General features: G+C 47.8%; 1 protein-coding gene across 5 annotated transcripts in view; it reads left to right on the forward strand.

Annotated features, from left to right (window-relative positions):
- Positions 1-13,281, forward strand: part of ATP6V0A4 (ATPase H+ transporting V0 subunit a4) — a 64,070-nt gene that overhangs the window by 35,863 nt on the left and 14,926 nt on the right. For 4 of the 5 annotated variants that reach the window (XM_081147350.1, XM_081147352.1, XM_081147351.1 and 1 more), the window contains 2 exons: positions 1,460-1,617; positions 4,933-5,026. In XM_081147350.1, the coding sequence (XP_081003476.1) occupies positions 1,460-1,617; positions 4,933-5,026 (252 nt within the window). Of the gene's footprint in view, positions 1-1,459; positions 1,618-4,932; positions 5,027-9,269; positions 9,389-11,207; positions 11,805-13,281 lie in introns of those variants that run through there. The other variant, XM_081147353.1, reaches the window with a different exon arrangement.

A 13,281-nucleotide genomic window follows, 5' to 3' on the forward strand; every position in this document is an offset into this window, starting at 1 on the left:
GTTGAGACAACTCAAGAGTCTGCATTGTTTCAGAGTTAATCGGCTGGCGTCACTTTATGGCCACTGTTACTGCATTTTACAAAATGGAAACATGCTTTTGACTGTGTTCTGAATTTTAAGACTATCTGCAATCTCTTTTTACAGGTTGACTTAACTAGAGCTAGTTCAGTGATGTCATAGTGAGTTAATCATAAGCAAGGTTGGTGATAAATTAACCTATGACCAATATTGTTTTTCATGACAAGCACTTTTAAAAAAAATCCTCATCCAAGGAATGAAAGTATATTTTCCATTGATTTTTAGAGAGAGTGGAAGAGAAGGGGGAGGAGGAGAGAGAGAGGAGGAAAAGAGAGAAACATTGATGTGAGAGAGACACATCGACCGGTTGCCTACCACACGCTCAGGGCTGGGGATCGAACCTTCAACCCAGGCACATGCCCCTGATCAGAATTGAACCCGCGACCCTCTGGTGTGCAGGCTGATGCTCTAACCACTGAGCCATGCCTGCCAGGGTGCAAGAATTGTTATTGATTGATTGATTTTAGAAAGAGAAGAAGGGAGAGAAACATCAATGTGTTGCTCCACTTATTTATGCATTCATGGGGGATTGAACCCACAACCTTGGCATATTGGGGTGATGCTCTAACCAACTGAGCTACCCAGTCAGGGCTCATGACAAGCATTTTATTTTATTAATTTTATTTATTTTTAATATATATAATGTTTTCCTTTCAGAGAGAGGAAGGGAGAGGGAGAGATAGAAACATCAATGATGAGAGAGAGTCATTGATCGGCTGCCTCCTGCACGCCCCCTACAGGGAGGGAGCCCACAATTTGGGCATGTGCCCTGACCAAGAATTGAACTGTGACGTTCAACCACTGAGCCACGCCAGCCGGGTATGACAAGCATTTTAATAGATGTAGTTTCCTGTAATAAATATTTGAAGTCTCAGCAGTTCTGAGGATGGTTGTTATACATCATACAGTATTAGGGGGAAGCACTTTCTCTTCTTGGTGGATGTACTTAGAAACTCAACTTTACAATGAAGACCCAAAATGAGTATAGATTTGACTTGTTGTAAAATTTAGCTCAGTGCTGACCTCCTGGAAGTGCTTGAGACAACAGCCACCCTCCTTTTAAGTCCCTTCTTTCACAGGTGAGGCCTCAGTTTCTGCTTTAGTTATGTTTTCTAACCAAGGCTGAACTCAAGAATATGAGACTTCTAGGTTTTGTTTCCACAGTAGCAACTACCAGCCCAGGGCTTTTCTGAGTCACCTGTAGAAGCTCCGGGAAGTCATGATGTGTGTGTGGTCGGTATTTAGGTGGTGTTGATGTGCGCCTGGTCGCGTGGCCCTCTGCACGGGGCTTGCGTGCCTTGCTGCAGAGACACCCTGTCACACGTGCCTCCGGGCCTGGCTCAGAGCCCCCTGACAGCTGCTTCTGTGTCTCCCAAGCCAGATCTGGAACACCTTCTTCCATGGGCGCTACCTTATCCTCCTCATGGGCATCTTCTCCATTTACACGGGCTTCATTTACAACGACTGCTTCTCCAAGGCTTTCAACATCTTCGGCTCTTCCTGGAGTGTCCAACCCATGTTCAGAAATGGCACGTGGAAGTAAGTTCACAGACAGGGACAGGTCGCTCTCCGGCCATCCAGGTGGCCTCAGTGACGGTTTTCATGGCTGGGCGAGTCTACACCTGGCTTGGCCCAGAGGTGCGCCAAATAATTCCATTTCCTCAACTGAGTCCGAGACCTTGTGCCACCTCCTCAGTAACTGCTGGTAACTATAACTCATGGAAATAGTTTTTAAAACTTGAGCTCAGCTAAGTCTATGTCATGGAGTGCATGCCACGTGCCAGGCACTACTGTGAAAACAAGGATGGGCAGGTGTAAACTGGGAGTCCTAGTAGCAGTGATAGCGGCTACTAGGCTTCCTGGAGGACCAGGTGGGATGTGAAATTTGTGAGCTCTGGCAGGGGACTGTGTTCTACTGTGAAAATGCCCTTGGTATTTTGATGAGGATTGCATTGAATCTATAGATTGCTTTGGGTAGTATGGACATTTTAATGATGTTAATTCTTCCTATCCATGAGCATGGTATATGCTTCCATTTTTTTGACATCTATACATTGAGGACTTGGGCTTTGCTTTAAGAAAGGCTGGTGTAGGTGTTGGACTTTATAACTTTTCCAGTATTCAAGGCTGCATACTCAGCAGAAGGGCATTTTCTTTAACTGATCAGGCAGCTTGTTAAAAACAAAGATGGTTAGTTTTGTTATCCGAGTTCTCTGTAGTTGCCTTGTGGGCAATGGAGACGCACACAGGTGTGGTGGTTAGGGGTGGTGGGGTGGCTGCTGAGGTGTGCTGGCTGCAGGAAAGTGAGACCTGGAAGCTCTCTATGTCCCCATGGACCACACCTCCCATAGGCATCCAGTTATTTTATGCAGTTAATCAGATGAACAGTCATCAGAATGGAAACACAACGCTTCAGGAATGGACACTTTTGTGAGGAGAGGGGAAGAGGTGAGAGTTTGAGAGATAGGTCAGTTGATGAAGGGCAGTGGGGGATAAGGGGTTGCAAAGGAAACAAATAGAAATCGTGACGGCCCTGTGATCTTTGGGGCTCTTTGCTGCCTGCATCACAGATCTGAGATAGTAAGCACAGTAATTTCAGGGCAAATTTGCACGGCCTAAAAGTCACAGGTGACGTTTCCTCATGTCTGTCTGCCCAGCTTGTTCGGGTCAGCTTCAGGTTTCTCTGTCTCACCCTGGAACAGAAGGGAACTGGAAGGAAGTGGAGTCAGAGATGTGTGAATGTTTTTACAACCTCACTTCCCACCTTTCCTCTCCCAAGCAGGGTAGGACTCTAAGTTTCTATTTAAGGTACTTCAGGGGTTTTACCTGCTCCCCGAAATCTCTGCTAACATCATCATTGGGGGGAGAATAAGCCGTCAGCCTCATCCAAGGATTTTTCAGTAGAAAAGATTCAATCCAGGATTTGTTTTGACTTGAAGCTGTCCCACGTGCACTCGAAGGGCTTGATGCTGATGGAGGCACAGGTGGGCTCAGAGGGACTGTCCCAGTGGGGGTGGGCCATGGAGCTTCAGTGCATTCCTTTCCAGTTTCTCTGCTGGGTCCAAGTCCCCTGTAGTAGAGGACAGGGATGCTACAAGTAATTCAATAAAATGAAGACGAAAACGTTTTCCAGAATTACAGATGGCTACATCTGTGGGGTTCTTCACTGCTTTGTTTTGCTTTGCAATTAGGATCCCGAAGAGATACCTAAAGGAACAAAACTTTAAGAAATTTAAAGACGAATTACTTAGTTCTGCTTTTCAGATGTAAACTTGTAAGCACAGCGATGGACTTTGGCATGTGTTAAATCAGCGTAATTTCACCAAACTACCAACACAGAATTGTGTTAACCCTGGAGTGTGATTATGAAAGGACCAAGTCAACTGTCTTGTTATCACTCTGCAAATGTGGGTCAAAATGCTGTTGTTTTAGGCCTGTGTGAATTACCTCTGCCCCATTCCAGGCTCTTCAAGGCCAAGCCCAGTCTCAGGGAAGCTCAGCCACATGCTCGGGGGTCAGTGGCACAGAGCAGAACCTCATCAGCAGCGAGGCAAAAGGAAATTGCAGGATCCATCAGAGTGGCAAGGATACACAGCAGGCTGACTCTGGTCACCGGCCTCGAGCTAGATCTTGGGCCCACTTTCCCTGACAATTGACTAGGGACGTTGTCACAATGTCCTTCAGCCACAAAGAGCACCAGACACATGCCTACCATCACCCCAAATTGGGCTTATTGACTCAGTGAGAGAGATGGCACAGCCCTGGGGACAATGGGCATCTTGGAAGAGGGTGTCAGAAAGGACTGACTTAGGGGATTTGGCCTCTCAGAGGATAAAGGTTATCTCCGGTCATTTCTGTGGTTTGGACACTGTCCGTCTGTTGATATGTCCATGTTCAGTCTCAGATCTGGTCGTGGAACAGTCTTGCTTTCGTCTTGATCCACCGCGGTCACAGGGTGGCCTTGTCTGATGTCTGTGTTCTGCGAAATTGTTTATGCTCAACAGCAGGCTTAGCTGCAGGTACCCGGCCGGTTCCCTCTCGTCAGGGGCAGCTTTGTGGTGTGTGGACACACAAACACGCCTCTGCTAGTGAAACCCAACCATTTGCCCTGAGGCACGTTGCTAGGACAGGGGCCTGTGTGTGTCTAAGATGGCCAGTCAGGGCCAGCTGTGTTCCCTGCACATGGAGGGCCTGGGGGCATGATCGGACTCCCTAACCCTCTCTGTTACCAAATGCCCTCTGGCCCCTCAATGGCAGGAGGGAAGGAGTGTGTTTCCAGACAGCCTATCAGCATTGCCACTACTCTGTCCCTCACCATTTCCAATACTCATTTCTGGGGCTCTCTATAGATGTGTGCTTCTGGGTAAAAATGGGACACAGATTTAAAGACACTCATGGACCCCAACTGTTGAGGGCCAAGTTTCACAGAGATCAGGGTCCCTGGGTGGAAGCCAGATCTCTCCTCCAGGATCAGCCCACGTGCTCCCAGGGGAGAGCTCCCAGGCTTGTCCCTGGGCTGGGATCTAGCTCCCATAGTCTCCTTCATCCATTCCCCTACCTTTTTTTCTGATGTAGTGAAACTTGTTCTTTACTGTATATACCCCATCAGACTGGGAGTGCTTTGAAAACTCCTTGGGGGTTAGGAGGTCGTTCTTGTCGCCTCAGCGCCCAGGATGGTGTACCTGGCACACAGTGGGGATTTGGGACCCATTCATGGAATAGCCGAGTGAGCCAAATGGGTGAGATGCACCCACAGTTAGGCTTTGGTTGGCTTGACGGATGGCACCCTGGGATTTTTTCTGGCCTTTGGTTGCTCACTGGCTTTGCTTTTGTTTTTCCTCTCTCCCCCTGTAGTATGAAAACGATCGAAACAAATCCGCTCTTACAGCTGAACCCCGCCATTCCAGGAGTGTACTCTGGGAATCCATACCCCTTTGGGATCGATCCGGTAACAATGTCCTCTTGACTTAAATAGTTACTAGTTAAATGTCTTGCTAAGGAGATCTGGGGCCGGGGAGGGGGAGGGGAAAGCGCCAGAACTTGTCAAATCCATCAACTTATATTGAGATAGAATTACCTGGATGGGAGGTTTTTGTGACACACTGGGCTGAATTCAAGTAAGTGTCCTACCAGCCCCTGGGTCATTTTCCATACGATTCCCCAAGCATCAGCCTCTGCCTCTATCACTTACACCCCGGCGGGTAATGACTGCTTCTTTAAAAGGCCCGGTTGCCTGGAAAGTATGTGTATTAGATCAGCAATTTAGCATCCTAGTCAATGCAATGGGGTAACAGTTTTTCTTCCCTAGAAAAATATGGATTTGCTTTTATTTGGGTTTTATTTTACTGTGTATAATTAAGTAAAAAAAAAAAAAAAGGTTGTCAACTTTTCTTTGTTTGTTATAAACATCTCAGTTGGACCAGAGCCAAGCCAAACCCAGGGGCTTCCTCACACAGCCTTTAGGTAGGAAGGGATTTCCAGAAGACACTCACACTCGGTGGCCCGGTGCACACCGCCACGAGGTGGTGGTGTTGTGCTTTAAATGACATGGGCCGTCTAGACTGAGCTTGGCAGATGCCTTCCCTGAGTCTTTCTTCTCAGCTCCTTCTGTGGGAGGGAACCTGAAGCCTCAGTTTTAGTTGCTGCCGGGTGAGAGTGAACAGCACCGGCCCCAACATTGGTTCTCTGCTCTCTCCTATCTCTTGGGTGATCCCCTCTTCTGTTTTCCTGGGTCCCCCCACTGTTTGCCCTCCCCCCCTGCCCTGTACAAACAGAGCATTACCCAGGATTTGTTTATACTTGCTGCCGGGGGGGGGGGGGGGGGGGGGGCACTTGCATTCCAAGTTTTATCAAAAGAAGTAGTCCTTGAAAGCTGGTTTGTGAGCCTCGAAGTGCTAAAAACAAATGCGAGTTGTTATTTTTGTAGACGGGAGGGCTTTCTCCTTGGTCCTAGGAGTTTCATGATTTTTAGGGCCTGGCTGACCTCACTTTGAGTCGTATTGCTCCTACTCTCCTCCCTCACATCTAACTCAGTGGCCAGTCCTGTCTGCCCGATTCTGCTCCTCACAAAGGGAGACACGTGTCACATCTCAGGCCTGAGCGGTCCGCAGTTTCTGCTCTGTGTGCCATTTGTCATCTGTCCAGTAGTCAGAAAAGAAAGGGAGATGTGAGGGTGAAAGAAAAGGTGGGATGTCGAAAATAATTTTTTTTCCAGGTAACACATAGGTTTTTGAAATTTTCTGGTCTTTTTATTATAAAATAATAATATATGTGATTAAAGCCCATATAATACAAAATATCATGAAAATGAAAAGAAAGAGTTGCCTTCCCCACCTCCTCAGTTCCTGCAGTCCTGTTGTTTCTCAGAGATAACCTGTTAAACAGAACATCTCCATGCCTATGTCAGCACTTACGTTTATTAATGAAGGGTTTGACTTTTACATAATATAAATTTCTACAGCTGCATTTATTGACTGTGTGCAGCATCTGTTTTGAATCAGATCATGAAATATTTGGCTATCGGAGCTGAGAGGTCTTTCTAAAGGTGCCTGTAAATATTTTATGATAAATGAACATAACAGTGGTTAAAAGCCCACACTTTGGAATCAGACAGTTTGTGTTTAACTGGCCTGAAACACTGGACACTGGCTGTGATTTTAGCTCTACTGAGACCCCAACTACTTCTGTGACTGGACAAAGGGAACTAGGACTTTGGAAACCAGGGATGTAATTGCATGGAAATAAAGCTTTCTGCTATATCACATCCTCCCGTGGGGGCCCCCAGAAATGCTTATCCAGTGGTACCCCAAGAATTCCACTCCCACTAGCAATGGGGGAAGTCAAGACTCCTTTTTCTCTGATAACAAGATTAAATGATTTTCACATGTAAAACACCTAGAAAGAGTCTGGTGCATAAATGGAGTAAATGCTCCATTTGTTATAATATTACTTCTTCCTGGGTGTTTAAGTAACTTAATCTCCCTGAAATTAAGATAAAGTCCCTTATCTGTAAAATGGGAATCCTTATCCAGTAGTCCTCCCTTGTTCACAGGGATGTGTTCCAAGACCCCCAGGGGATGCCTGAAATCATGGATAGTACTGAATCTATGTTACGATACATATATGCCTATGATAAAGTTTAATTTACAGATTAGACACCGTAAGCCATTAACAATAACTAATAATAAAATACATCAATGATAATGATATATTGTAATAAAAGTTATGTTAGTATGATCTCTCTCTCACAATATCTCGTGGTACTGTGCTCACCTTTTCACTTAAGGGAAGCACTTTATGGCATCTCTCTGGCGTATCCCAATTGCCAGCATCACTACTCTTGGGCTTTGGGGCCCGTCCTTATTAAGTGAAATAAGGGTGACTTGAACACAGCACTGGGGTACTGTGGCAGTCAAGCTGATAGCTGAGACGGCTACTAAGTGACCGAGTGCGGAGCAGGTACAGGGGAGATGCTGGACGAAGGGATGGCTCGCGACGCAGGACGGACGGAAGGGGACGGTGTGAGATTTCATCACACTGCTCAGAACGGTGCACAGCTGAAAACTTACGAATTGTTTATTTCTGGGATTTTCCACTTAATATTTTCAGACCGCAGTCGACCACAGGCAAGTAAGACCGTAGAGAAGGGGGGACTGCTGTCTCGATCTCCTGGTGGTTTTGTGAGATGGGAGAAACGCATTCAAGAAGCTTAGTGTGTGCCTGGTACTTAATCATGAGCACATTTCGTTTATCAGATTTGGCTGGCTCTGGGGGTGCTGGTTACCCTGCCTAATGCTGAGGGATCCTGCGGGCTGGGCCAACCGGGTGGGCGAAAGAAGAGCAGAACGTGCAGGGCAAGCCTGGTGCAGCCTAGAGGTCAGGGCACCCGGGGCGGATGGAGGAGGCCCCTCTGGTGTGTGAGCAGCATCACTGACGTCCCTGCTGTCCCCTCCCCAGCAGCCTCCTTAGCGATTGTCCAGCTGGCAGCCACCCAGAACACTGTAAAGAAAGAATCAGGGAAATGCGGTCCCTGGCCCTGTGGGCGCCCAGGGGACAGGGCAGGTGACTGTGCACTGAGACTGTGCCGAGGCGGGTGCTGACCCCGAGTCACTCACTGTAGGAGGGTCGAGGAGAACTTTGTGGCTTTGTTACCTTTGACATGCAGTGTGGCAGACCCTCCAGATGGGTTGACAGGCAGTTGGGGATGTAAAGTGGGAGAGGCTTCAGAGGTAGTTGCCAGGACTTGGGTCCTTTGCATGCGGGTGGGGATTGGAAGCCTCAGTGGGGTTTAAGATTTCTGTGGGGAAGATGCGCCTTGGGGGCTGGGGACACTAAGCAGCATGAGACCCTGCCAGCCCCGACCCTGCGAGTGCTTGCTCTCTGTGTCGTTCTCCTGTGGGGCAGGCAGGTACACGTGTCCGTCACTTTGCAAGTTGACAGGGACCTCAGAGAAGGCGGGGACCATGTCTTACCCATAGTGCTATAAATATTGACTACGGGAGTGACTTCTTGAGAAGGGCCTGGAAGATACTTTGTAATGTGAAGAGCTATAGAAATTCAAAGTAAAACATGATGTTTGTTATTTAAAGCAGTTTTTTAAAAATATATATGTCTTTATTGATTTCAGAGAGAGGAAGGGAGAGGGAGAGAGAGAAACATCAATGATGAGAGAGTCATTGATCGGCTGCCTCCTGCACGCCCCTGACTGGGGATCGAGCCCGCAACCCGGGCATGTGCCCTGACCGGGAATCGAACCCCGATCTCCTGGATCCTAGGTCGTTGCTCAACCGCTGAGCCACACCAGCTGGGTGGGCCATGCTTTTATTATTAAGAAGGATTGGATAAGTTCATGGGCCACAGACCTACACCTTTATTAAGGGAACTGAGGCAAGTCTGGGATCTCCATAATATTTCAGGATTTCTTTTCACTTCGAACAAGGGAAAAATCACATAGGGTTTTCCTCCCCCGTTTCCCTTCAGCCACGTGATATTTTACTGGCACTAATGTCACCAGAGTTGCATTTATAAGGGACACGGTCCTTTTCTGAACCTAAAATGCATGAGTGGAACTGGACTGAGACTTGAGACTGGGGTTCCCAGCGCGACTTCCCAGGGGAAATGGTGCTGTGGTCCCCACTCCGGGTAGGACATCTGGATTCTGGCCTCACGCATTCTTCACCTTCCCCACCCAGATTTGGAACCTGGCTTCAAACAAGCTGACATTCTTGAACTCCTATAAAATGAAGATGTCCGTGATCCTGGGCATCGTCCAGATGACTTTTGGCGTCATTCTCAGCCTTTTCAATCACATGTGAGTTTATGAGTCACTGTCTTCCTGTTGGTCTGACCCCACTGACGATGGGTTGGGTCCTGTGTCCCTCTGTGCGAGGCTCCTTCCTATGGGAGAGCTTCCCCGTGTCTCTTGGCATGAGCTAGGACAAGCTAGTGGCCAGAAATGGCCCCTCTGTGTCTCCTCAAAGGTGAGTGCACCTTTCATCTCAGAAATATCTGAGGGTTCAGAATGAGGCTGGCAAGCCCGCAGTGCTTTGTGCCCCTGAAGGCTTGTTTCTGTACATTGATCAGAAACCTTTGATCAAATACCCTCTGGACAACTTCTCTAACTTGCTTCCGCTGCAGGTGTAAATCTTTGAGAACAGCTTCCAAGTGCCTGTTCAGAGGCACCCTGTGTGGACCTGGCAGCTGGTAGGGGTTGCTGCCGTGTAGACTGGGAGGAAGTGAGGGAAGCATGGGGCCACAGACACCGCCCAGGGCTTGGAATCAGAAGTTTTAAGTACTGGTTCCATAGCTGTGTGACCATGGTCATGTTGCTTGTCATCTCTGAGACTTTCTTTTATAGAATGGGAAGTTAGTAGTCAGAATGAGTTAGGTTACTGTGAGGTAACAAACAACTCCCAAGTCTCAGTGGCTCAGCTCAAGACTGTGACACATGCCCACCGGGGGCTCTGTGTCTGTCATTCTCACACTGAGACCTGGGCTGATGGGCCGCCACAAGCTGAGACACTGCCAGTTGCTGTGGCAGAAGGGGAGTGGTCAATTATACGGTGATTCTTAAGCGTCCACCCCAAAGTGACACCTGCCACTTCTGATCCCATTTTATTGGCCAGAGCCAGTCACATGGTGATCCCAGATCTGAAAGGCCAAAGAAGTACAATTCTACGGAAAAGTCGGAGGTATTTGGTGTGCAAACTAATGCCAAGCACCCTGGTACAAGTGCCCATCTGGGAGCACTATGAGGACTTAATGAGAGAGAATCCCCGGGAGTACCTTCTGGACTAGACCTTATTAGGCATCATATGTGTCAGGCTGGCCTCAGGTCTCTGATAACCCCATTTTTTGTTTTTTTTCCCCATGGGATTTCCTTTTCTAGCTCTTGCAATTTACAAAGGGTTTGGGTGCCCTTTCTGACACTTTAACTTGGGGGCCCGAAACTTAGCCTGTGCTGCTTTGGGCCTTAGAGCTGGAGTTGGCACACTTTCTCTGTAAAGGCTCAATAGTAAGTCTACTAGGCTTTTCAGGTCTCTGGTCTCAACTACTCATTTCTGGCGTTGGAACGTGAAAGTTGCCATTGACAATACGTAAGTGGATGAGTGTGACTCTGTGCCAATAAAACTTTATTAATGAATGCTGAAATTTGAATTTTATATATTCATGAAATATTATTATTCTGTTGATTGCCCTTCCCAGCCATTTTAAATATGAAAATCATTTTTTAACCTGTAGGCTGTATGGAAACGGGTGACGGTGGGCTCAGTATGGCCCGAGGGCCCTACTTTGCCCCCCTTATTTTTAGGCATTCTCAGGAGAAAGCTTCCTAGTCGCCCTTGTGCATCCGTGTACTTTCAGTGTGTCGGTATGAGCTGGGCCTGCATTTGAAGCTTCGGCCAAACTGCCAGCGGACTGTGTGGCGTGACCTTTGCTGCAGGCTTGACCTTCAGCCCTTGGCTCTCTCCAGCCCTCTTGTGCGAAAGCACTTTCCTTTCCACCCGTGCACGCCCGCTGCTTCCCCGGGGAGTGGATGCGGTCCACATGTTGTGCTTTGGGGGAGAATTACTGGTTACTGGTATTTTTTTCTCAAGGTTCTCTCCTGTGTGTGTGTTTCCCACCCGCAGATACTTCCGAAAGACCATCAACATCCTCCTGCAGTTCATTCCGGAGATGATTTTTATGCTGTGCCTGTTTGGATACCTGGTCTTCATGATCATTTTCAAGTGGTGCTCCTTCGATGTCCACGTGTCCCGGAAGGCGCCCAGCATCCTAATCCACTTCATCAACATGTTCATGTTCAACTACAGCGACGCCTCGAACGCTCCGCTGTACGAGCATCAGGTACCAAGGGGCTTCTCTTATGCGCTGCTTGCGGCAGAGCTCTCACGCCCTCCGGCCCCGCACAGGCTAGTTATCCGCGAGACTGAGCCACCTCGGCACCCAGCCCAGGGTGCCCAGCCTAGCAGCAGCTCCAGCTGTTCCGATCCACGAGAGGGTTCTTGCGATGGGGTTCAAAAAGGACTTGTCGGGTAGCTCAGTGGGTTAGAGCGCTGTCCCGATACGCCAAGGTGGCCAGTTCGATCCCCGGTCAGGCTACATACGAGAAGCGGCCAATGAAGGGTTGAGTAAGTGGAACAACACATTGATTCTCTCTGTGTCTCTCTTTATCTCTCTCCCTCTCCTGCCCTCCCTCACCCTTACTCTCTCTCCAAAATCAATTTAAAAAAAATTTTAAAAAACAAAACAAAAACAGAAAGAAATGGACTTGTTCAGTGTCTGTGAAAAAAGAAAAACCAATGCTTCAATTTACTGGCTTGGAGCCGTAAATGCTCTGTGTAGCGCCCTAACATTTAATAATCTTTTATTCTATTTTTAAAAATATATATCTTTATTGATTTCAGAGAGAGGAAAGGAGAGGGAGAGAGATAGAAACATCAATGATGAGAGAGCCATTGATCGAGCCCGCAACTGGGCATGTGCCCTGACCGGGAATCGAACCCCTATTGCCTGGATCCCAGGTCGACGCTCAACCGCTGAGCCATGCCCGGCTGGGCAATAATCTTTTATTCTAAAGGTAAACTCCAGTTAAGGTGTATAAGACAGAGAGTGGAAATAGGGTCAGGAGTGGAGTCGTTCTCTTCCCGTGGTTAGTGGGTTTTCTGAAAATTGTGGTCCGAGCTCAGGCTCCCCTGGGAGCCCCGCTGGCTCGTCGGAGGGGCATTTCATCTCTGTTTTTCGTTTGGGCCCTTTCGGGGACAGGACCACCCAGCAGCCGGACTCCATTGCTTCCTTCCATTTCTTTCAGCTTCATTCTCAACTGACTATTTTATTTTTACAAAGTACTAATGTTCCATGGGAGCTGGATATAAATGTCTCTCAGTGAGTCATTCTTTGGTAACACAAATAGCTCTCTTCCTCTGGGCTCTCCCAGCGATTAACCTGATAATATTGCTTGGAGGTAGATTTTTCACTGAAGGAAGGCCCACGTATGTAGGTTCTGATTCCTCTGCATTAAGTTCTAGGGTGAGTTTTCCGATGCCAGGAGACCTGTGGCGTCCCTGTACCTGACAGCGATTGCGCATCCTGGGTGTCCTAGTTACAGTCAGGTTTCTCCTATGGCCATGCATGTCCTCACCAGTTTGATCCCTAGTTGTAGTCTCCTTTCCTACAGAAGCAGCAAATAACAAGAGGAAAAAAATGCCTCATGCCAGGCCAGCGTGGCTCAATGGTTGAGCATCGACCTATGATCCAGGAGATCCTGGTTCGATTCCTAATCAGGGCACATGCCCGGGTTGCGGGCTCGATCCCCAGCAGGGGGCGTGCAGGAGGCAACCGATCAATGACTCTCTCATCATTGAGGTTTCTATTTCCCTCTCCCTCTCTATTCTTCCCTCTGAGATCAATACAGACATATTTTTAAAAATATTTTTGAAAAATGCCTTGCGATGGGCCTTTTTGTTTTTAATGAAAAATAAGAGACAATTTTAGATGCTAACCAGAGAAGATATATACCTCCAAAAGCTCTCTCGTGGTATCCTACCTTTTTATACATCAGAGGTGACCTTGAACTGCCCCTAGCCTTTAGCATTAAATGAATATATTTGGAAGGTTTGTTTACTCACTGCTCGAGTATAAATGAATGTTTACTTGGATTTTCCAGACAAGTCTCCTCTTTTAGGCCAAGGATTGAAATTCACC

The sequence above is a fragment of the Miniopterus schreibersii genome (assembly GCF_964146895.1).
Source record: "Miniopterus schreibersii genome assembly, chromosome: 9".
NCBI classification, from domain to species: domain Eukaryota; kingdom Metazoa; phylum Chordata; class Mammalia; order Chiroptera; family Miniopteridae; genus Miniopterus; species Miniopterus schreibersii.